The 24,335-nt window shown below is 42.9% G+C and overlaps 1 protein-coding gene across 1 annotated transcript; it reads right to left on the bottom strand.

Annotated features, from left to right (window-relative positions):
* Positions 1-816: 816 nt before the first annotated feature.
* On the bottom strand, positions 817-24,047 carry tescb (tescalcin b). Its single transcript, XM_038971091.1, has 8 exons — positions 23,777-24,047; positions 18,341-18,410; positions 18,002-18,082; positions 17,449-17,588; positions 1,885-1,946; positions 1,679-1,786; positions 1,523-1,570; positions 817-1,198 (listed from the first exon to the last, which is right to left on the bottom strand). Exons 1-8 carry the CDS (start codon positions 23,838-23,840, stop codon positions 1,121-1,123), a joined length of 651 nt encoding a protein of 216 aa, XP_038827019.1. The 5' UTR covers positions 23,841-24,047; the 3' UTR covers positions 817-1,120.
* Positions 24,048-24,335: the final 288 nt, after the last annotated feature.

Raw genomic sequence — 24,335 nt, 5'->3', positions numbered from 1 at the left:
GTAGAATGCCCTGCTTTTATTTTGTCACACTCACAACCTTAAGCTATTTTCTGTAATTAGCTCACCATTAACTTGTAAATAATGATCTTGTTGTGAGTTTATTTTCCTGTAATAAAGACTATAAATTAGTTAAAGTAAAGACATTGTCAGCAATATGATATGGTCATTATTTGAACTGGCTAGCCAGCTAACTCAACATTAGATAGCTGGCTAACAAGCAAGAAATGAACCACAACATTGTTTAGAAAGTTGGTTGGTTTAAGTTGCCTAGTTTGCTAGATTGACATATACTAAATACATTTTTAAACAGATGGATTTATTGGTGTTAAAATACACCAGTTATGCTATTTTGGACCACCAGGCTGCTGATTACATGCAGCCTGTCAGTTTTGTGTTTATACTTTTTCATAACAACAACGACAAGTTTGTTGTCGGACGACAATAGAATGTCCATGATGTCACTGCGACAACTGTCTACAGACATGACGCTAGACGTAGTGTAAACCAGCCTTAAGTCTTGAAAGCTTTGGTTGTTTAGCACACTACAGTACTCACTCTGCTTAGCACATGGCCTCACATGTGAATCCTTAAAGAGATGGGTGGGGCTAAGGCTTAAGAGGGTGTGAACGATTCTGAATTGGTGTATACAAAGATGAGCTCTCCAGTAGGTGTACCGAAACATTCAAGGGACATTTTCTCAAAAGTGGGGTTATAAGTTTATCAACGTTCTAAGCAGAATTACTTTCCCATTGTTCCTCAACTGTAGTGTATGATATACCATTTTGTAGATCTCTGAGTCTCTACTTTTATCCAATGTAAAAAACACCATTTCAAATTTTGATACATAAGACCGAATCGAGCCGGTTGGTCACATTTGGTGAACATTGTTGTCAATTTTGGTTAATAGCCTGTGTCATTCTGGTTGTTGGAGCTATCTGTTGTATGGTGAACTTGGGCTTCATGAAGGTTTATTTGTGAGTAAATCTGGCTTTGATAACAGCCAGTGCTTACCCAGACACCAACCACACGTCACTGCTTAAAGTGTGCCCTAACTGGCCACTAAATAAAATACCATAAAAGAGTGCTGGTGCTGCATAGTAATAAAAAAGGTGGAAGATCCTCACTTGCACAGGTTCGTCGTGTCCATATTCAAAAAGCGAATGTTCATTCTTGTCTCGATCTCAATATCTTTCAGTATCTGAAAATAAATTGTTTTACTACCAGTATATTACATAGTTACTAAACTCTGATGATGCCTTCAACTATGTGTACTCTAATAACAAGACAACAATTGTGCTGCTATTGGCAAACAGCAAACAGCAGAGGGATGGGGCTGGAGAAATGTAACCACTTTAAAATTCTAAGACAGAGCAATGGATGCAAGGACAGACCATCCATCATATCAAAATGATAGTTTTAACCATATTTTGAAGCTATACAGTGTTTGTTTGCAAAACCATTGAAAAAGAAAAGCTAAAGCCATGACTTTTTTTTAGACACAAAATTATGTTTTATTACAAACCTTTAGGAAATGTTCAAAAGTGATCCCCTCGTAAAACTCATCTGGTTCCTGAGAATGAAGAATGAGATTATTGAATATAATTTAAAAAAAAACTAATAATAGGCTCCAGGTCTAACACTCAGAGTGAGGAATATAATGTTTATAAAGCATCCGTACCATGTGACCCATGGAGATACTGGCTACCTCCAGCATGGCAGCGTCTGCTATGCCTTTAGCCGTTTCCTTCCCCAGGGCTCCACTCCGAGACAGCAGCTCCTCCACTACCTACAGTACATACAGAGGCAAGGCAGTCACGGTTACAACAGTGATAGGCCGATAGTGTATTTTTGTATTTCGAAAGATAGGCCTAGGCAGTGGCTTACATGTCGGTACTCCTCCAGAGTGATTGTTCCATCATTGTCTGTGTCGTGCATGTTAAACAGGACTGGGGAAAAAATAAGAAAGTGTTAAACTCTTTTCTGTTGGTCTGTCTTTACAAATATTTCCTTAACAAAAGGTCTGCAAGTGTCACGAGGCATTACTGTAATGCATTTGCTGAGTAATGCTGTATATTATGGGATATTTTTGTTATTGTTTGTTTATTTATCTTTTGCAGAAGCAGCAGCTAATCTTCCTGGGATCCACAAAAAACACAAAACATGACAAGTAACAAAACACTGATACACTGTGTGGAGGAAAAATGTATAGTCTGGAGGGACAGCCTTGAATTGTACGTCTTGTCTCATACAATCATTGGTTCCTGTAGGTGCTGGGTAGAGATATGAGGGGGAGACTGTCATGACCCCCCCCCCCCCCCTCTGCCCTTTTGGAAGAATGCCCAGAATATGTTCTATAAGTTAAGATATGAGACGGTGCCAGACACACGCAGGAACCAACCCTATGAACCATGCCTATGTAGCTTGTCTGTGTAAGCAGTACATAAGAGAAGTAATGGGACTGCCCGGCAGAGCTCACTTCAGACCGGTACTTTATGCATCTATGTTTGACTGTGACCTCTCCAGCTTGCTGACAATAAATAGTGATTCATTTAAAATTGACTTCGAGTGTCCCTGTGTTGAATTTCGATGACAATTTGATCAGTGATTCCACCTGTGGAGCATCCCAGTGAAGGTCTGCAAGGGAGACATAGTGAGAAAGCGTAAGTGAATTTCCCGTCTGACCAAAGACAACGTGGACCCGCCCAGACCAGACTTTTACTAAGAGCTGCCCGGGAGAAGATACCTGATCTGTGAACCTCTGAGGGACATGTCATCTCAATTTTAGTAAGTCAATTTAAATTAATTTGTATAATTAAAACTAAAATAAAACTAAACATAAAATGGTACTACTAGTCTTGAGGCTAGAACTAGTCTTAAGAGAAGACTAGAGTGAGAGCAAGTAACGGTACCTTGGTAAAGCCCCGCTGACACCTGTCTGTAGGCATTTATAAGAGAAGTGTCTACGTGGTCTGCAGCCACTACTAATAGCACGAGGTGTTATTGAGCATGTGGTGTAATTTGTTTATGTATAGGAAGTAGTGGCAAGAAAAATGTTGAAGATACATATTGTGCATAGGAAATAACAACGAGAATCATTCAAGATGCAAATGGAGTAATAAGGGACATTACTGAGTGTGTTTGGGAATAGTACTAAGTGAATGTGAGAGTTGTGCGAGTGTGGAAAGGATGTGTTAAGCTGATTGAAATGTGGATAATAAGAGAAATTATTAGTGTTAAGAGAAGAGAAAATGTGGATAATCAGTGGTAAACTGAGTTCAACAAAGGATTTACATTTGGGATAATAAGAAGGTTTAACTTTGGATAGTAAGAGGATTGAAATTTGGATATTAAGCTGATTGGAATTTAGATAATAACAGGATTGAAATTTGGATAATAAGAGATATTATTATTACTATTAAGTACTGAGTGAATGAGAGTGTCAGGGGACTAGCTCCGGTGTGAAAAATGTGTGTGTTTGAATGAATATTTTCTGTGCTTTGACCTCTTTCTCCCCTCTCTCTCCAGATGAAATCTCGCGTCTTGTGACGGCCGGCCGCCCAACAACCTGCCCGCTTGACCCTATCCCCTCCTCTCTTCTCCAGACCATTTCCGGAGACCTTCTCCCTTACCTCACCTCGCTCATCAACTCATCCTTGACCGCTGGCTACGTCCCTTCCGTCTTCAAGAGAGCGAGAGTTGCACCCCTTCTGAAAAAACCTACACTCGATCCCTCTGATGTCAATAACTACAGACCAGTATCCCTTCTTTCTTTTCTCTCCAAAACTCTTGAACGTGCCGTCCTTGGCCAGCTCTCCTGCTATCTCTCTCAGAATGACCTTCTTGATCCAAATCAGTCAGGTTTCAAGACTAGTCATTCAACTGAGACTGCTCTTCTCTGTGTCACGGAGGCGCTCCGCACTGCTAAAGCTAACTCTCTCTCCTCTGCTCTCATCCTTCTAGACCTATCGGCTGCCTTTGATACTGTGAACCATCAGATCCTCCTCTCCACCCTCTCCGAGCTGGGCATCTCCGGCAAGGTCCACGCTTGGATTGCGTCCTACCTGACAGGTCGCTCCTACCAGGTGGCGTGGCGAGAATCTGTCTCCGCACCACGTGCTCTCACCACTGGTGTCCCCCAGGGCTCTGTTCTAGGCCCTCTCCTATTCTCGCTATACACCAAGTCACTTGGCTCTGTCATATCCTCACATGGTCTCTCCTATCATTGCTATGCAGACGACACACAATTAATCTTCTCCTTTCCCCCCTCTGATAACCAGGTGGTGAATCGCATCTCTGCATGTCTGGCAGACATATCAGTGTGGATGACGGATCACCACCTCAAGCTGAACCTCGGCAAGACGGAGCTGCTCTTCCTCCCGGGGAAGGACTGCCCGTTCCATGATCTCGCCATCACGGTTGACAACTCCATTGTGTCCTCCTCCCAGAGTGCTAAGAACCTTGGCGTGATCCTGGACAACACCCTGTCGTTCTCAACTAACATCAAGGCGGTGACCCGTTCCTGTAGGTTCATGCTCTACAACATTCGCAGAGTACGACCCTGCCTCACGCAGGAAGCGGCGCAGGTCCTAATCCAGGCACTTGTCATCTCCCGTCTGGATTACTGCAACTCGCTGTTGGCTGGGCTCCCTGCCTGTGCCATTAAACCCCTACAACTCATCCAGAACGCCGCAGCCCGTCTGGTGTTCAACTTTCCCAAGTTCTCTCACGTCACCCCGCTCCTCCGCTCTCTCCACTGGCTTCCAGTTGAAGCTCGCATCCGCTACAAGACCATGGTGCTTGCCTACGGAGCTGTGAGGGGAACGGCACCTCCGTACCTTCAGGCTCTGATCAGGCCCTACACCCAAACAAGGGCACTGCGTTCATCCACCTCTGGCCTGCTCGCCTCCCTACCTCTGAGGAAGTACAGTTCCCGCTCAGCCCAGTCAAAACTGTTCGCTGCTCTGGCACCCCAATGGTGGAACAAACTCCCTCACGACGCCAGGTCAGCGGAGTCAATCACCACCTTCCGGAGACACCTGAAACCCCACCTCTTTAAGGAATACCTAGGATAGGATAAAGTAATCCTTCTAACCCCCCCCTCCCCCCCCTTAAAAGAGTTAGATGCACTATTGTAAAGTGGTTGTTCCACTGGATATCATAAGGTGAATGCACCAATTTGTAAGTCGCTCTGGATAAGAGCGTCTGCTAAATGACTTAAATGTAAATGTAAATGAATAACCCACCCAGTTCCGTGTGAGCTGAGTTTTCCAGCTCTGTGTGAGCTGAGTTTTCCAGTTCCGTGTGAGCTGAGTTTTCCAGTTCCGTGTGAGCTGAGTTTTCCAGTTCCGTGTGAGCTGAGTTTTCCAGTTCCGTGTGAGCTGAGTTTTCCAGTTCAGTGTGAGCTGAGTTTTCCAGTTCCGTGTGAGCTGAGTTTTCCAGTTCTGTGTGAGCTGAGTTTTTCGATCTATAACGTTATCTAGGGGTTCTGTCCACCACCGCCCGTCGATCTACAGGTAGTGAGCACTGTCAGGAGAAGCCATTGAAAAGTTTAAGAGGGTAACAGCTGAGATGGGAAAGGGCTGTTCATTTATGCCCCCGGACACTGAGATTTCCTCGAGAACATGATATGTGTACCTCTCGGGCTAGCTGCGCTGTGATCGTTGCTGGTGGTGTGGATGCAAATACCTAAGTTGATTTATAACCATATATAGGGATTCTGTGTATGTGAAGAGATGAAAGGAGAGAGTACTATTCATGAATATGCTGTTAAATAGAACACTAGTGTAAATTTAAATGTTATTTAAATGTTATTAAATGTTATTTGTCACATGCGCCGAATACAATACACCTTACAGTGAAATGCTTACTTACAAACCCTAAACCAACAATGCAGTTTAAGACAAAAAGTGTAAAGAAAGTATGTACAAAAATAAACTGAAGTAAATAAAAAATAAATAAATAAGAAAAATAACAAATAATTAAGGAGCAACAATAAAATAACAGTAGCGAGGCTATATACAGGGGGTACCGGTACAGAATCAATGTGTGGGGGCACCGGTTAGTTGTGGTAATTGAGGTAATATGCACATGTATGTAGAGGTAAAGTGACTATGCATGGATAATAAACAGAGAGTAGCAGCAGCATAAAAATGGGTTTGTGGGGGGGCAATTTAAATAGTCCGGGTAGCCATTTGATTAGCTGTTCAGGAGTATTACAGCTTGAGGGTAGAAGCTGTTAAGAAGTCTTTTGGACCTAGAATTGGCACTCTGGTACTGCTTAATGTGGCACATTTTTGGGCCTTCCTCTGACACGGCCTGGTATAGAGGTCCTGGATGGCAGGAAGCTCGGCCACAGTGATGTCCTGAGCCGTACGCACTACCCTCTGTAGTGCCTTGTGGTCGGAGGCTGAGTAGTTGCCAAACCAGGCGGTGATGCAACAGGCCAGAATGCTCTCGATGGTACAGCTGTAGAATGTTTTGAGGATCTGAAGACCCATGCCACATCTTTTCAGTCTCCTGAGGGGGAATAGGCATTGTCATGCTCTCTTCACAACTGTCTTGGTGTGCTTGGACCATGATAGTTTGTTGGTGATGTGGACACCAAGGAACTTGAAGCTCTCAACCTAGTCCACTACAGCCCCGTCGATGAGAATGGGGGCATGTTTGGTCCTCTTTTTTCTGTAGTCCACAATCATCTCCCTTGTCTTGATCAATTTGAGGGAGAGGTTGTTATCTTGGCACCACACTGCCAGGTCTCTGACTTCCTCCCTATAGGCTGTCTCATCGTTGTCGGTGATCAGGCCAAACACTGTTGTGCCGTCGGCAAACTCAATGATGGTGTTGGAGTCATGCTTGGCCATGCAGTCATGGGTAAACAGAGAGTACAGGAGGGGACTGAGCACGCACCCCTGAGGGGCCCCCATGTTGAGGATCAGCGTGGTAGATGTGCTGTTACCTACCCTTACCACCTGGGGGTGGCCCGTCAGCAAGTCCAGGATCCAGTTGCAAAGGAAGGTGTGTAGTCCCAGGGTCCTTAGCTTAGTGATGAACTTTGAGGGCACTATGGTGTTGAACGCTGAGCTGTAGTCAATGAATAGCATTCTCATGTAGGTGTTCCTTTTGTCCAGGTGGGAAAGGGCAGTGTGGATTGCAATAGAGATTGTATCATCTCTGGATCTGTTGGGGCGGTATGCAAATTGGAGTGGGTCTAGGGATTCTGGCATAATGGTGTTGATGTGAGCCATGATCAGTTTTTCAAAGCACTTCATGGCTACAGATGTGAGTGCTACGGATCGGTAGTCATTTAGGCAAGATACCTTGGTGTTCTTGGGCACAGGGACTATGGTGGTCTGCTTGAAACATGTTGGTATTACAGACTCGGTCAGGGACAGGTTGAAAATATCAGTGAAGACATTTGCCAGTTGGTCAGCGCATGCTCAGAGTACACATCCTGGCCTTGTGAATGTTGACCTGCTGAAAGGTATTACTCACATCGGCTACGGAGAGCATGATCACACAGTCGTCCAGAACAGTTGATCTTCTCATGCATGCTTCAGTGTTGGTTGCCTCGAAGCAAGCATAGAAGTTATTTAGCTCGTCTGGTAGGCTTGTGTTACTGGGCAGCTCTTGGCTGGGCTTCCCTTTGTAGTCCGTAATAGTTTGTAAGCCCTGCCACATCCGACAAGCGTCGCAGCCAGTGTAGTACGATTCGATCTTAGTCCTGTATTGACAATTTGCCTGTTTAATGGTTCATCGGAGGGCATAGCAGGATTTCTTACAAGCGTCCAGGTTAGAGTCCCACTCCTTGAAAGCGGCAGCTCTACCCTTTAGCCCAGTGAGGATGTTGCCTGTAATCCATGGCTTCTGGTTTGGTTTTTTAAAGTATTGTCACTGTGAGGACGATGTCATCGATGCACTTATTGATGAAGCCAGTGACTGATGTGGTGTACTCCTCAATTCCATCGAAAGAATTCCGGAACATATTCCAGTTTGTGCTAGCAAAATAGTCCTTTAGCTTAGCATCTGCGTCATCTGAACAGTTCCTTATTGAGCGAGTCACTGGTACTTCCTGCTTTCGTTTTGGCTTGTAAGCAGGAATCAGGAGGGTAGAGTTATGATCAGATTTGCCAAATGGAGGGCGAGGCAGAGCTTTATACGCGTCTCTGTGTGTGGAGTAAAGGTGGTCACGACTCAGTGAAACATACGATATTACAGTTTTTAATATCCCATTGGTAGGATAGTCATGATCGGAGATAATCCATTTTGTTATCCAATGATTGCACGTTGGCTAATAGGACTGATGGTAGAGGGGGATTACTCACTCGCCGTCGGATCCTTACAAGGCACACCGACCTATGTCCCCGTCGGGTGTCTGAAGTAAATACTTTGCGTCCGACTCATTCAAGATAAAATCTTTGTCCAGTACAAGGTGAGTAATCGCTGTCCTGATATCCATAAGCTCTTTTAGGTCATAAGAGACGGTGGCAGAAACATTATGTACAAAATGAGTTACAAATAACGTGAAAAAACACACACAATAGAACAATTGGTTAGGAGCCCCTAAAACGGCAGCCAACTCCTCCGGCGCCATCATCATCAGATATTTAATATTTAAACCCCTGTATGAATAGAACACTAGTGTAAAGGAGGAATTTGTGAAGAAGAGTATAATGGGTTACTAGAAATTTGATAAAGTAACAATGGAAATAATAATAATAATAATAATATACAACTTGCACACCCACACATAGACGTACGCAAGTGGTGTAAAAAGTATTAAGATAAATGTTCAGAGTTGGCCCTTTATGGATCATTTGATGAAGATAAGGTTAAAGCATTGTATGACTGTCTAAAGGGTCTGGGAAATAAAGTCTCGGGCAAAGATTGACTCGACTTACCCCTAACCAATAAAACTATGAACGCTTATGGGACTTCCTCAACCCCGGTAATACATGCCCTGTTGAAAGCAACCAATGAATGTTGAACATGATTTTCTGTATTCACCTACTCAACCGTTTAACTTGCTAGGTAGAGACCTATTATGGACAGAGCATGCCATCGATAGAGGACTGATAGACAGTGCCAGCCTAGTTATAGTGAAAGTTGATGCCAGATGCAGACTCTAGTCTCGAGAGCTACCTTAAAAAAGGAAGCTACTTCCAAAGTTTATTTCTTCCCTTCTGAATTGGCTGATGTATTTTATAAATTTGGTGCATTACATGTTCATCTTAAAATAATGAACATTTATAAGCGTGAAGCAGAAAGTGAATATCCAACAGAAATTGGTGATAAATATAAAGAGTAACATTGTTAGGGTAGACTAAAATGAAAACAATGCCTTCCAATATGGAGAAAGTTATAATCTTTTTTGTTTTGTTTTTAAACTTTACAATAGAGGTAAAAGCAGAACATTGTTTGAGAGTGATCCATGTGTATTAGCAGTAGTGATTGGGAGGGTCTTGAGAGTCCATGTTGAAGGAAACAGATATGGAGACTAGTGAAAGTAACAAAGTGAATGGTAATATTAGTGGCTTTCAGATAGCACACTAATAATGCAATGTCTTAGTAATTTGAAGAAGTAAATGTTTCAATACAAGGTCACATGATGAACAGATTATTAAGGTCACAATTTCCAATTATTATTCCTCAATTCTATAGTTTGGGTTGCAGCAGTGATTTAAGTAAGAAGGTAATGTCATCTAAAACAATAATCTGTTTCCATTACGTGGAACTGTGTCTAGAATTGAAGTAGATCCAAGTAAATGTTTTTAGTACCGAATATTGAGCTGATAAGCCAGCACCAAAGTTTGAATGTCCTAGCAGATTTGTTAAACAACAGGTTTCATATTTTGACTAGTTGATGTTACAGGGACAGTCAGAACAGGACATATGTCAATGCAACAGGTCAACATTATGAGATTACAAGAAAAGGGGCTTTTGGATTGTTTACTTTAGAAGGTGTCTATTCAGCTTAACAGGACACTGTATCATCTGATGTGTCTGAAGTATAATTCTGTACACACATGGTTTTATCACGACTTCCTGCCCAAGATGCAGTAAACTTGATTAAGACTAAGAATTTTTTGGACTGATTAAAATGTAGCATAGTGAAAACTAAGTAAATGTTTATTTTCTTTCTTCCAGGACTGATGGAATGTGCGCTACCAAGTTTTTTATATACATGTTTACCAATGATTCTGTATCTCTCCCTTTGAAAGGCTTCCTGAGGCAGGTGCCTTACGAGAGCTGTTATTGAGACTGTGTACTATACAATATAAAGGTACACGGATCTGGCTGTTAAGGGAGCTCTCAAATTAAGTAAGGCCTGGACATTTTGTTTGTTTTTACCCTACATTTTACCACACACCAGCACCCACACACAGCCCACCTGTTATGAATATTTGTTAGTGGCGTTAACACTGTGTTTGATTTATTGTGTGGGGTCTTTATATTTTGGTTTTAGTGGGTTTTTCATTGGTTAGAAAGGATGCACCTTAAAGGGTACACAAATAACATTTTCTGAGGTATCTATTGTCCGATTTTTGTTTGCACACATGTAAATTCTCTTGATAAGAAATGCCTTTAAATAATGAGTCTGAAGTACACAAAATGTTTGAAACGAAACACTCACTTAAATGGGGTTTAATGACCTTTGACCTCTGTTCTGATTTTCTGGTGAGGCCTGATCACGCTCACTAGAAAGGCTAGAGACATTGGGCGAGATTTAAATGTAATATGTAAAAACTGATAATTACAAAGAAGTTTAGAATTTATCAATAGTCTTATGTGTGATTCGGAGCACGATATAGAGAGAGAGAGATAGAGCGAGAGCGCTGCCCCTGAACGAGGGAAACCTTTCTCTAGTCTATTTTACTATTCCTTGAATTACCTTATGGGATACAATTATTTTAAGATGGAGTTATCAAGGGTTGTAATTCTAAGTTTATTTGTTATTTTGATTTAACCGGCATTGTTGTTGTTTTTTTGAGACGCATGAATCATGATGTGAGTCATGTGTCAAAAGGGAAGAAGTGTATTGTTGTTGTTGTTTTGTTTGTTTTGTGTGTATTGTTGTTATTGTTTTGTTTATTTGTTTTTTTCTTGCTTCAACACAAATCTCACCAGATTGGGTCTGCTGGATGGTTGGGACTTCTCCCTAAGGATTAGCCCTCTAACTCCTTGACAATGTAACTCTGCGGAGAGATCGGTAAGATGATATGGGAGTATAAGCCAATTTGCAAAAATGGATTCAACTGTGTGCTGTTATTCTCTTTGACATTTGTCTTCACATTTGCATGAAGAATATTGGTAGAAGTAATACAGTTCATTCAGAAAGTATTCAGACCCCTGAACATTTTGTTACGTTACAGCCTCATCAATCCTCATCAATCTACACACAATAGCCTATAATGACAAAGCAAAAACAGGGGTTTAAAAATGTAGCAAATGTATTAAAACTAGAAAACAGAAATACCTTATTTACATAAGTATTCAGACCCTTTGATATGAGACTTGAAATTGAGCTCAGGTGGATCCTGTTTCCATTGATCATCAATCAATCAATCAAATGTATTTATAAAGCCCTTCTAACATCAGCTGATGTCACAAAGTGCTGTACAGAAACCCAGCCTAAAACCCCAAACAGCAAGCAATGCAGGTGTAGAAGCATGGTGGCTAGGAAAAACTCCCTAGAAAGGCCGGAACCTAGGAAGAAACCTAGAGAGGAACCAGGCTATGAGGGGTGTCCAGTCCTATTCTGGCTGTGCTGGGTGGAGATTATAACAGAACATGGCCAAGATGTTCAAATGTCCTTGAGATGTTTCTACAACTTGATTGGAGTCCACCTGTCATAAATTCAATTGATTGGACATAATTTGGAAAGGCACACACCTGTCTATATAAGGTCCAACAGTTGACAGTGCATGTTAGAGCAAAATCCAAGCCATGAGGTTGAAGGAATTGTCTGTAGAGCTCCGAGACAGGATTATGTCGAGGCACAGATCTGGGGAAGGGTACCAAAAAATGTCAGCAGCATTGAAGGTTCCCAAGAACACAGTGGCCTCCATCATTCTTAAATGGAAGAAGTTTGGAACCACCAAGACTCTTCCTAGAGCTGGCCACCCGGCCAAACTGATCAATCGGGGGAGAAGGGCCTTGGTCAGAGAGGTGACCAAGAACCCGATGGTCACTCTGACAGAGCTCCAGAGTTCCTCTGTGGAGATGGGAGAATCTTCCAGAAGGACAACCATTTCTGCAGCACTCCATCAATCAGGCCTTTATGGTAGAGTTGCCAGACGGAAGTCACTTCTCAGTAAAAGGCACATGACAGCCCGCTTGGAGTTTGCCAAAAGGCACCTAAAGACTATCAGACCATGAGAAAGAAGATTCTCTGGTCTGATGAAACCAAGATTGAACTCTTTGGCCTGAATGGCAAGCGTCACGTCTGGAGGAAACCTGGCACTATCCCTACGGTGAAGCATGGTGGTGGCAGCATCAAGCTGTGGGATTTCTTTTTGGCGGCAGTTACTGGGAACCTAGTCAGGATCGAAGAGAAAGATGAACAGAGCAAAGCACAGAGAGATCTTTGTTGAAAACCTGCTCCAGAGCGCTCAGGACCTCTGACTGGGGCGAAAGTTCACCTTCCAACAGGACAACGAACTTAAGCACACAGCCAGGAGGGACAAGTCTAAAAATCTGTTTGTCTTGTCATTATTGTGGGTAGATTGTTGAGGGGGAAAAAACGATTCAATTAATTTTAGAATACGGCTGTAACGTAACAGAATGTGGAAAAAGTCAAGGGCTCTGAATACTTTCCGAATTCACTGTGTACTGCATGTCAATTTAAACGTACATACAGTGTAGGTGTGGGCCTGTCTCTAAGACAGAATGTTTCTATAAGGCTGAGATAAGTCCCGAGCCAAAGGGACCAACGCAGGCCTGGAGTAGTGGCCCAGAAGATGGTAATCGTAAAAGGAGTCCTGAGCCAAAGGGACCAACACAGGCCTGGAGTGGCCCAGAAGTGATAGAAGTGCAGATGGTGATGATGTGCAAGTAGAGATACTGGGGTGCAAAAGTGAAAGAAGATAAATAACAATATGGGGATGAGGTAGTTGGGTGTGCTATTTACATATTGGCTGTGTACAGGTACAGTGATGGGTAAGCTGCTCTGACAGCTGATGCTTAAAGTTAGAGAGGGAGATATAAGTCTCCAGCTTCAGTGATTTTTGCAATTTGTTCCAGTCATTGGCAGCAGAGAATTGGAAGGAAAGGCGGCCAAAGGAAGTGTTGGCTTTGGGGATGACCAGTGAAATATATCTGCTGGAGCGAGTGCTACGGGTGGGTGTTGCTATGGTGACCAGTGGGCTGAGATAAGGCAGGGCTTTATCTAGCAAAGACTTATAGATGACCTGGAGCCAGTGGGTTTGGCGACGAATCTGTAGCGAGGGCCAGCCAACGAGAGCATACAGGTCGCAGTGGTGGGTAGTATATGGGGCTTTGGTAACAAAACGAATGGCACTGTGATAGACTACATCCAGTTTGCTGAGTAGAGTGCTGGAGGCTATTTTGTAAATGACATCGCCGAAGTCAAGGAGCGGTAGGATAGTCAGTTTTACAAGGATATGTTTGGCAGCATGAGTGAAGGAGGCTTTGTTGCGAAGAGAGATAGAGGAAGCCGATTCTAGATTTAATTTAGGATTGGAGATGCCTAATGTGAGTCTGGAAGGAGAGTTTACAGTCTAACCAGACACCTAGGTATTTGCAGTTGTCCACATATTCTAAGTCAACCGTCCAGAGTAGTGATGCTAGACGGGCGGGCGGGTGCGGGCAGCAATCGGTTGAAGAGCATGCATTTAGTTTTACTAGCATTTCAAAGAAAATGATGTGGTGATTGACAGAGTCGAAAGCCTTGGCCAGGTCGATGAAGACTGCTGCACAGTACTGTCTTTTATCGATGGCGGTTATGATATCGTTTAGGACCTTGAGCGTGGCTGAGGTGCACCCATGACCAGCTCAGAAACCAGATTGCATAGTGGAGAAGGTACGGTGGGATTCGAAATGGTCGGTTATCTGTTTGTTAATTTGGCTTTTAGAAAGATTTTAGAAAGGCAGTGTAGGATGGATATAGGTCTGTAGCAGTTTGGGTCTAGAGTGTCTCCCCCTTTGAAGAGGGAGATGACCGCGGCAGCTTTCCAATCTTTGGGGATCTCAGACGATACGAAAGAGATGTTGAACAGGCTAGTAATTGGGGTTGCAACAATTTTGGTTGATAATTTTAGAAAGAGAGGGTCCAGATTGTCTAGCTCAGCTGATTTGTTGGGATCCAGATTTTGCAGCTCTTTCAGAACATCAGCTGTCTGTCTTTATTTGGGTGAAGGAGAAGCGGGGGGGGGGGGGGGGGGGGGGGGGGCTTGGGAAAGTTGCTGCAGGGGGCTACCCCTACCCCGGCTATTGGCTATTGGCCGGGGTAGGGGTAGCCAGATGGAAAGCATGGCCGGCCGTAGAAAAATGCTTATTGAAATGATTGATTATCGTAGATTTATTGGTGGTGCCAGTATTTCCTAGTCTCAGTGCAGTGGGCAGCTGGGAGGAGGTGCTCTTATTCTCCATGGACTTTACAGTGTCCCAAAACCTTTTGGAATTAGTGCTACAGGATGCAAATTTATTTTTGAAAAAGCTAACCTTAGCTTTCCTAACTGACTGTGTATATTGGTTCCTGACTTCCCTGAAAAGTTGCATATCGCGGGGGCTATTCGATGCTAATGCCACAGGATGTTTTTGTGCTGGTCAAGGACAGTCAAGTCTGGGGTGAACCAGGGGCTATATATGTTCTTAGTTCTACATTTTTTTAATGGGGCATGCTTATTTAAGATGGTGAGGAGAGCATTTTTAAAGAGCAACCAGGCATCCTCTACCGATGGGATGAGGTCAATATCCTTCCAGGATACCCGGGCCAGGTCGATTAGAAAGGCCTGCTCGCTGAAGTGTTTTAGGGAGCGTTTGACAGTGATGAGGGGTGGTCGTTTGATCGTAGAACCATTACGGACGCAGGCAATGAGGCAGTGATTGCTGAGATCCTTGTTGAAGACAGCAGAGGTGTATTTAGAGGGCAAGTTGGTCAGGATGATATCTAAGAGGGTGCCTATGGTTACAGATTTAGGGTTGTACCTGGTAGGTTCCTTGATAATTTGTGTGAGAATGAGGGCATCTAGCTTAGATTGTAGGATGGCCGGGGTGTTTAAGCATATCCCAGTTTAGGTCACCTAACAGTACGAACTCTGAAGATAGATGGGGGGGGGGCAATCAATTCACCTATGGTGTCCAGGGCACAGCTGGGGGCTGAAGGGAGTCTATAACAAGCGGCAACGGTGAGAGACTTATTTCTAGAAAAGTGGATTTTTAAAAGTAGAAGCTCAAATTTTTTGGTCACAGACCTGGATAGTATGACAGAACTCTGCAGGCTATCTCTGCAGTAGATTGCAACTCCGCCCCCTTTGGCAGTTCTATCTTGAAGGAAAATGTTGTAGTTGGGGATGGAAATGTCAGGATTTTTGGCCGCCTTCCTAAGCCAGGATTCAGACACGGCTAGGACATCCGGGTTGGTGGAGTGTGCTAAAGCAGTGAATAAAACAAACTTAGGGAGGAGGCTTCTAATGTTAACATGCATGAAACCAAGGCTTTTACAGATACAGAAGTCAACAAATGAGAGCGCCTGGGGAATGGGAGTGGTGCTGAGGGCTGCAGGGCCTGGGTTAACCTCTACATCACCAGAGGAACAGAGGAGGAGGAGAATAAGGGTACAGCTAAAGGCTATAAGAACTGGTCGTCTAGTGCGTTCGGAACAGAGAGTAAAAGGAGCAGATTTCTGGGTGTGGAAGAATAGATTCAAGGCATAATGTACAGACAAGGGTATGGTAGGATGTGAGTACAGTGGAGATAAACCTAGGCATTGAGTGATGATGAGAGAGGTTTTGTCTCTAGAGGCATCAGTTAAGCCAGGTGAGGTCACCGCATGTGTGGGGGGTGGAACAAAAGGGCTATCTAAGGCATATTTGGCAGGGCTGGGGGTTCTACAGTGAAATAAGACAATAATCACTAACCAAAACAGCAATAGACAAGGCATACTGACATTAGGGAGAGGCATGTGTAGCAATAGGTGAGTCAGGGAGCCATTTCGTAGTTGCTACTACGCTAGGCGAGCTGGAGAAACAGCGATTCAGACCGCTAGCGGGCCGGCGACGTCGCAATGGAAGGGCCTGTTGAAACCACCTCGGACGATTACGTCGGCAGACCAGTCGTGATGGATCTAGGGATGACCAAATTGCTCTGGAACAATTGAATGGGGAACTAAAAGAATTGCGTAAATTGGCTCTGAAAAACAGAGAGGCTCTTGACTATCTTTTGGCAGGTCAAGGGGGCACTCGTCCAATCATTTACGATGAATGCTGTACTTTTGTCCCAGATCACTCTTCTAATATGACTGATCTCGCCGAATACATTGCCACTGTGGCTAAGAATAATTCCCCACAACCAGAGTGGTAGCTTGCAACTTGGTTGGAATCCCTGTTTGGAAGTTGAGGATCCCAAATTGCAAAAAAGTTTGCATAATTGTGTTATTAACATGGTGTGTATGTGTGTGTATTTTTGATAAATTCACTCCTGTTAATAAAAGTATAACCTTTATTATGATGATACTAATTAGATTGTATAACCCAGAATGAAGGGTTTGAAAGTGTCTCTCATTACATTTTTAACAATTATTATCATAGAAGTGATAAAAGTAGGGAATGTGGTGGAAGAATGTATAGACTGGGGGGACAGCCTTGAATTGTACATCTTGTCTCACTCAATCATTGGTTCCTATACGTGCTGGGTAGAGATAAGAGGGGGAGACAGTCATGACCCCCTCAGACCTTTTGGCATAACGCCCAGCTCGCTAACAATAAAGAGTGATTCGTTTAATATTGACTTTGAGTGTCCCTGTGTTGAATTTCCACGACAACTGATAGACAAGGAGAGTCACACAAATGTAAAATACAACGCTATACAAACAATACAACAACAAAATGACACCAACAATACAACTATAAAATAATGTGCGCGTTCGAGTGTGTCTGTGTGTGTGTGTATGCCCTCACAGTCCCTATTGTTCCATGAGAAGTTGCTGAATCCATTTTGTAAAGGTCACTTTAATATAGATCTGTTGTATCCCAGCAGAAAGTTGACAGATTATTGAGCCCATTATTGATTCCAGTCACAGTGTGAGCCATAGTACACCTCAAACGTGCACAGTATCTTGTACAACCAATGTTTTCAATGTCATTGTACACACGCTAACAATAATGTTGGGTATCCATTTCAATGTAGTGTAACACTTGCCAGTGATACTGAACTGCAATACATCTATCTTAACACCACTCCATTCAGTAACATTTTAATGATGGCACTCACAGCGGAGTTTTTCCCTCCTGATAATCTCTCTCTGTTCCTCTGTCATGTCCAGTGCTGGAGGTCTGAAGTGGGACATGACCACCAGGAACTCCTCAAAGCTGATCTCCTGGACAGTCCCCTCACCATTCTGATGGAAGTTTCTATAGAGGCATACGAGCAAGGAACATAAATATCTTCATTGTGTGAACATATATTTTCTGTATTGCTCATTAGAAAGTAACCTTCTAGGCACTTCACATAAATGTCAAAGAAATGGATACCGTATACAATATGGTAATAGATCCAACTTGCATATTGATATCTTAGGTTGTATGACTGCCATATAGATTATACATATTCAACCCTTTCCGAACTACACAAATATAGTGGGTAGGGGTAGCTAGGGGTTGTTTTTGGACCAGGCTCACATTTGACTAATCCTGTGCGGTACCACCAAACCTACTGTATAATGAAAATCATACTATGTAGGTTAAAGCTGGGGGCATATTGAGAGCAGTTAACCTTAAGTCTTGTTCTTGTTGAGGTACTTAACATAAACATGATAAACACCAACCTTTTGTCAAAGAAGGCCTCTATAATTTGGGTTCGGATCGGATTGCATGACAGGTCTGGAATTGTGTTGAGGTCATCTCGTCTACAAGTGAAAAGACAAGAAGATAATTAGGTTTGCAGCAGGAAGCTGGTCAATTATAAAACCTGCTAAACAAAAGGCAAAACAAAACCTGTTAGGCTGGTTTATGCTAAAGAGATGGGATGAACCACTTAATCAGAAATGCATTATGCCAGGATTACACCCATGTGTGTCTAAAACCCCCAAAGTAACAACAGCACAAGTTAAAAATAAAGTGTATTAGGATGTGTATGAATGCCAAAAATGATTAGAGAGTCCTACCTCAGCGTGTCTTCATTGTGGCTCAACTGCTTGAATCTTTTATGCAGGATTCCAATCTGCTCGAAGGAAACTGAGGAACAAAAAAGGGACTGTCATGAGTCCAAGACAGAGAGGTACATCCTGCCAAACTACCACAGCAGGTTAGAGGCCTAGATGGATGGAGCGGAAATGATGTGCATCTTCAAGAGGCATCTCCAATTAGCAAAATGCCAGGCAGCACATCAGTTACCACTGAATGGGCAGGAAACCATGACAAACTGCAGAGTAATGCTGTTAATGGAACACAATTGTTTTTTAATCTTTGCAAATACAATTTATGTTTGTGTCCTGTTCTTATCTCTAATGTATCATTCAGGCTGCCTGATTTGACATCCCCAGGCCTAACACATTATACACACGGTGTAAGCAGAGAGCAGTGCTGAATGTTTATTCAGCATCTATTTTCAGTTGATGCCATCTTTCCTCATGTGAAAAGTGTATATTTGTATATTCAGATGTAAAACTATTTCAAACTATTTCAGATGTAAAAACTATTTCACACTGCATTCTTTCATTGTCATTGTCTATGTGAGTGCATAGAGTATAGAGAAATACATTGTTTTTAAATGTATATTTCTAATGTAACTTAAATAAACTGTAAATTACATGTAGTCTGAAAGAGAAAAAAAGTGTTCTGGCTGAACAACAGGGATAAGCTCAAAGTATTGAAATTCATTCAAACAAGGACTGATGTCTAACAATCGCCACAATATTTGAATTGAGAGCGAGTGAGTGTTTATGAGTGAGTGAGTGATTGTGTGAGTGAGACAAAGTGAGTGAGTGTTTTTCAGTGTGTACAAACAATACATTCCTCAGGTTATTGTATGGACAAACTAGTATGAGCTAATATTGGATTACCAGTGGTATGAGGAAACTCACTGAGGGTGGGGATTTCAGACAATGTTAGAGACAGTGAAAAAAAAGCCTCTTTGTTCATGGCCTCATTGCTTGCATTCTTTCTGAAGCTATAAACACAATATCTAATCTATTATTCATGGTGGTTCAATCAAGCCTACACTGTAAACGTACATAAGATACCCAGAGAAAATAGTTGCTACTCCACATGCAATTTGCAGGTTGAATATTTTATAGCCACTGCATGGAAATACAGTACCTGGCCTACACTAGTGTCTTTCTATCATCATGTCAGAATACAGCCCTTAAATAAATATAGGAGATTCATCTGGTCTAATACTATTACCAAGTTTCATTTCTTTCATCTGACTTTAGTCACAAGGACATTCCATAGTTGCTCAAACTGTAAAGGGGTGCGTAACTGGTGGCAGGGAAGTCAGACGCAGGAGAGCAGAACTAGGTAGTAGCCGGAGCAGTTTAATCCAAAAACCAACGGCATAAAAATACAACAGAATATGGGTACAAAAAACCCGACGCGCACCAGTAAACAAGTGCACAAGCACTTACAACAAACAATTCCACACACAAACATGGGGGGAACAGAGGGTTAAATACACAACAAATAATGAGGGAAATTGAAACCAGGTGTGTAGGAAAACAAGACAAAACAAATGGAAAATGAAAAGTGGATCGACGATGGCTAGAAGACCGGTGACGCCGACCGCCGAACGCCACCCAAACAAGGAGAGGAAACGACTTCGGTGGAAGTCGTGACACAAACAGTCTTCTCCTTGTTCTGCTTTTATTTTAGACATGGTAGTGTGATAGAATGAAATGTGCCTGAGTGCCATAATGAAAATAATAATACAGTATCATAATGTGTACCAGCAAGCAATATGCTAATCATGGTATATGAATGTTGATAATACGATCTGTGTGCTCAGTGATGTCTGTTTTTGCTGTGTTTGATTGGTTATGCCTAGGAATTCCTATAGTGGGTTGGAGAGGCTATATTGACACGCCTGGTGCCAAAATTGATGATGACATACACTGAGTGTACTAAACATTAGGAACACCTGACTTTCCATGACAGACTGACCAAGTGAATCCAGGTGAAATCTATGATCCCTTAGTGATGTCACCTGTGAAATCCACTTCAATCAGTGTAGATGAAGGGGAGGAGACATGTTAAAGAATGGTTTTTAAGCCTTGAAAGAGGGTGAATGGGCAAGAGAAAAGATTTAAGCCCCTTTGAACAGGGTATGGTAGTACAGTAGGTGCCAGGCGCACCGGTTTGAGTGTGTCAATAACGACAATGGTGATGGGGTTTTCACGCTCAACAGTTTCCTGTGTGTATCAAAAAATGGTCCACCACCCAAAGGTCATCCAGCCAACTGTGGGAAGCATTGGAATCAACATTGGCCAGCATCCCTGTGGAACGCTTTCAACACCTTTTCTGAATGTTTATATACTCAAAGTATGTTGCTCAGCTGAGAGTCGAGTGGAGATGAATGGATTAATTTCACTAGTCCTGATGAGCCCTTCCCTGATAGCTACACTGAACAAAAATATAAACGCAACATAAAGTAAAGTGTTGGTCCCATGTTTCATGAGCTGAAATAAAAGATCCCAGAAATGTTCCATACGCACAAAAAAAATATTTCTGTTTACATCCCTGTTAGTGAGCTGTTCTCCTTTGTCAAGAAGATCCATCCACCTGACAGGTGTGGCATATCAAAAAGCTGATTAAACAGCATGATCATTACACAAGTGCACCTTGTGCTGGGTAAAATGTGCAGTTGTGTCGCAGAACACAATGTCACAGATGTATAAAGTTTTGAGGGAGCATGCAATTGGCATGCTGACTGCAGGCATGTCCACACGAGCTGTTGCCAGATAATTTAATGTTAATTTCTCTACCATAAGCCGCCTGTAAGGGGTGCGTAACTGGTGGCAGGGAAGTCAGACGCAGGAGAGCCGGAGCAGTTTAATTGCAAAACCAATGGCATAAAGAAATAACATGGGTACAAATCTCGACACGCACCAGTAAACATGTGCACCAGCACTTACAACAAACAATTCCACACAAAGACATGGGGGGAACAGAGGGTTAAATACACAACAATAAATGAGGGAAATGAAAACCAGGTGTGTAGGAAAACAAGACAAAACAAATGGAAAATGAAAAGTGGATCGACGATGGCTAGAAGACCGGTGACGCCGACCGCCGCCCGAACAAAGAGAGGAACCGACTACGGTGGAAGTTGTGACACCGCCTCCAACACAGTTTTAGAGAATTTGACAGTACATTCAACCAGCCTCAACCACAGATCATGTGTATCGCATTGTGTGGGCAAGTGGTTTGCTGATGTCAACATTGCGACCAGAGTGCCCCATGAAGGCGATGGGGTTATGGTATGGGCAGGCATAAGCTACGGACAACGAACACAATTCAATTTTATCTATGGAAATTGTAATGCACAGAGATACCGTGACAAGAGCTTGAGACCCATTGTCGTGCCATTCATTCGCCGCCATCACCTCATGTTTCAGCATGATAATGCACAGCCCCATGTCACAAGGATCTGTACACAATTCCTGGAAGCTGAAAATGTCCCTGTTCTTCCATGGTCTGCATACTCACCAGACATGTCACCCCACCCATTGACTCTGAATCGACGTGTACGAAAGCGTGTTCCAGTTCCCGCCAATATCCAGCAACTTCGCACAGCCACTGAAGAGGAGTGGGACAACATTCCACAGGCCACAATCAACAGCCTGATCAACTCTATGCAAAGGAGATGTGGTGCGCTGCATGAGGCAAATTGTGGTCACACCAGATACTGACTGGTTGTCTAATCTACGCCCCTACCTTTTTTTAAGGTATCTGTGACCTATAGATGCATATCTGTATTTCCAGTCATGTGAAATCCATAGATTAGGGCCAAAGTCATTTATTTCAATTGACTGATTTCCTCATATGTACTGTAACTCAATAAAATATTTGAAATTGTTCCATGTTGCATTTATATTTTTGTTCAGTATAGTTTATGCTGGCAAGAACAGCAGCATGGCACTAGTTAAAATGAAATTATGCTTATTTCAATGGGAGAAATAACTGGTAGTATTTGTCACCTTGACCTGCCAATTAGCTAACGTAACAACAAGCCGATGAGAATGACCAGTGCAGTATCAAGGTACTTGCCAACGTGAGTTGCTTCTCACTGGGCAACTGTATCACATGTTGCCGGCAGTAGCTAACGTGGCCAATTTGTCCATCCCACTTGATTTTATTTAGAATAGGATAGCAGCCTACACAATAAATAATTTGTAACCATCTCGATGTCACCGTGATACAGTCTAACTACAATGGGGAGAGTTTGTGCTGCAAGCCGGCACCACAACAACACAGGCACGGTGTTCTTCACTTCCACTTGTTCAAGAACTGCTGTCCGGCAGTAAAGAGAGGGAAGTAGCTAGATAGAGTAGCCAATATAAGGCCAGGGTGACAGCTAAAGCACATTTATTGCAGTGATGCATGCACATTTGTGGCCCGCTGGAGGTCATTTTGCAGGGCTCTGGCAGTGCTCCTCCTTGCACAAAGGCGGAGGTAGCGGTCCTGCTGCTGGGTTGTTGCCCTCCTACGGCCTCCTCCACGTCTCCTGATGTACTGGCCTGTCTCCTGGTAGCGCCTCCATGCTCTGGACACTACGCTGACAGACACAGCAAACCTTCTTGCCACAGCTCGCATTGATGTGCCATCCTGGATGAGCTGCACTACCTGAGCCACTTGTGTGGGTTGTAGACTCCGTCTCATGCTACCACTAGAGTGAAAGCACCGCCAGCATTCAAAAGTGACCAAAACATCAGCCAGGAAGCATAGGAACTGAGAAGTGGTCTGTGGTCACCACCTGCAGAACCACTCCTTTATTGGGGGTGTCTTGCTAATTGCCTATAATTTCCACCTTTTGTCTATTCCATTTGCACAACAGCATGTGAAATTTATTGTCAATCAGTGTTGCTTCCTAAGTGGACAGTTTGATTTCACAGAAGTGTGATTGACTTGGAGTTACATTGTGTTGTTTAAGTGTTCCCTTAATTTTTTTGAGCAGTGTATTTATTTGTGCACTTGAGAAATGTATGTAAATTGTAAATTGTTGATGATTTTATGCAAAAGATGAATTACACTGATGTGAAGCTGAAGCAACCTCTGTGTCATTTCTATATCCCCCCCTTTCAGGGTTATAACAGTAGCTCTTCTCCTTGCAAGGCATCCGGGAAAACACTGCTATAGACTACTTGTAAAGATTCTCATCCAGTAGTGCTGTCGCCCACAGCAATCTATAACTCATGCTGTTTTGCTCTGTAAATAGCCCCCAGAACACCTACCACACAAGATGACGTTGTTATGGGGATCCTGTATTGTGGGGCGTTTCATTTCACAATAATGATACACTTTAGCGCAGGATTACATAAGCCCAGAAATATGATTATTCTCAACAATTATAATCGTATCCTACAGGAAAAAAACGTAATACTCACAGCCGGTCTTCTCTGATAGATCTCTGTATTCGAATTCATCAGGTAACGACTGTAATGCACCCATAACTCTGTAAACACGCCAGGCGACCAATCCAGACGCATGAAAATAACGATTGGTCTCGCTCAAGACAACGCAGGTAGGATACTGAACTCGAAACGGTGTCAGTTCAGTGGAACAGATATTCTTTCATTATCATATCCCCAAAAACAAATCATGTTACAGGTCGATATGTACTGTAGGCTGCAAGGTCCTAATGTAAATGCATTTCAAGCTGCCAGCCTCTGCTGAGCGCGCACTTCCGCAACTTGGCTATCCAACGACACAACACTTTCTTCAACAGTGCATTATTTAGGTTCCTGTGATCTAGTTCTCATACTGCAGTCAGCAGTGTTCTACTTAGGCTACATTGTAGTACAGTACGACATTCAATGTTGAACGCTTTATTACATGAGCTGCATTCATATCACTTGCCCTGAAGTCCTCTGTAATGTAACCCAGTCATATAAAAGACCCTGCAATATTCCATATTTTTCCATATTCCAAACGTTTGTTGAAATT

Source organism: Salvelinus namaycush, chromosome 31 (assembly GCF_016432855.1).
Source record: "Salvelinus namaycush isolate Seneca chromosome 31, SaNama_1.0, whole genome shotgun sequence".
Taxonomy (NCBI): Eukaryota; Metazoa; Chordata; class Actinopteri; order Salmoniformes; family Salmonidae; genus Salvelinus; species Salvelinus namaycush.
This window is presented reverse-complemented; position numbering and strand designations above follow the sequence as displayed.

Coding starts and splice junctions, on each gene's coding strand:
- tescb (XM_038971091.1), bottom strand. CDS start 23,840: ATGGGTGCATTACAGTCGTTACCTGATGAATTCGAATACAGAGATCTA. Junction 17,589..18,001: donor GAGGCCTTCTTTGACAAAAG/GTTGGTGTTTAT, acceptor ATGCCTCTATAG/AAACTTCCATCAGAATGGTG. Junction 1,199..1,522: donor CTTTTGAACATTTCCTAAAG/GTTTGTAATAAA, acceptor ATTTATTTTCAG/ATACTGAAAGATATTGAGAT.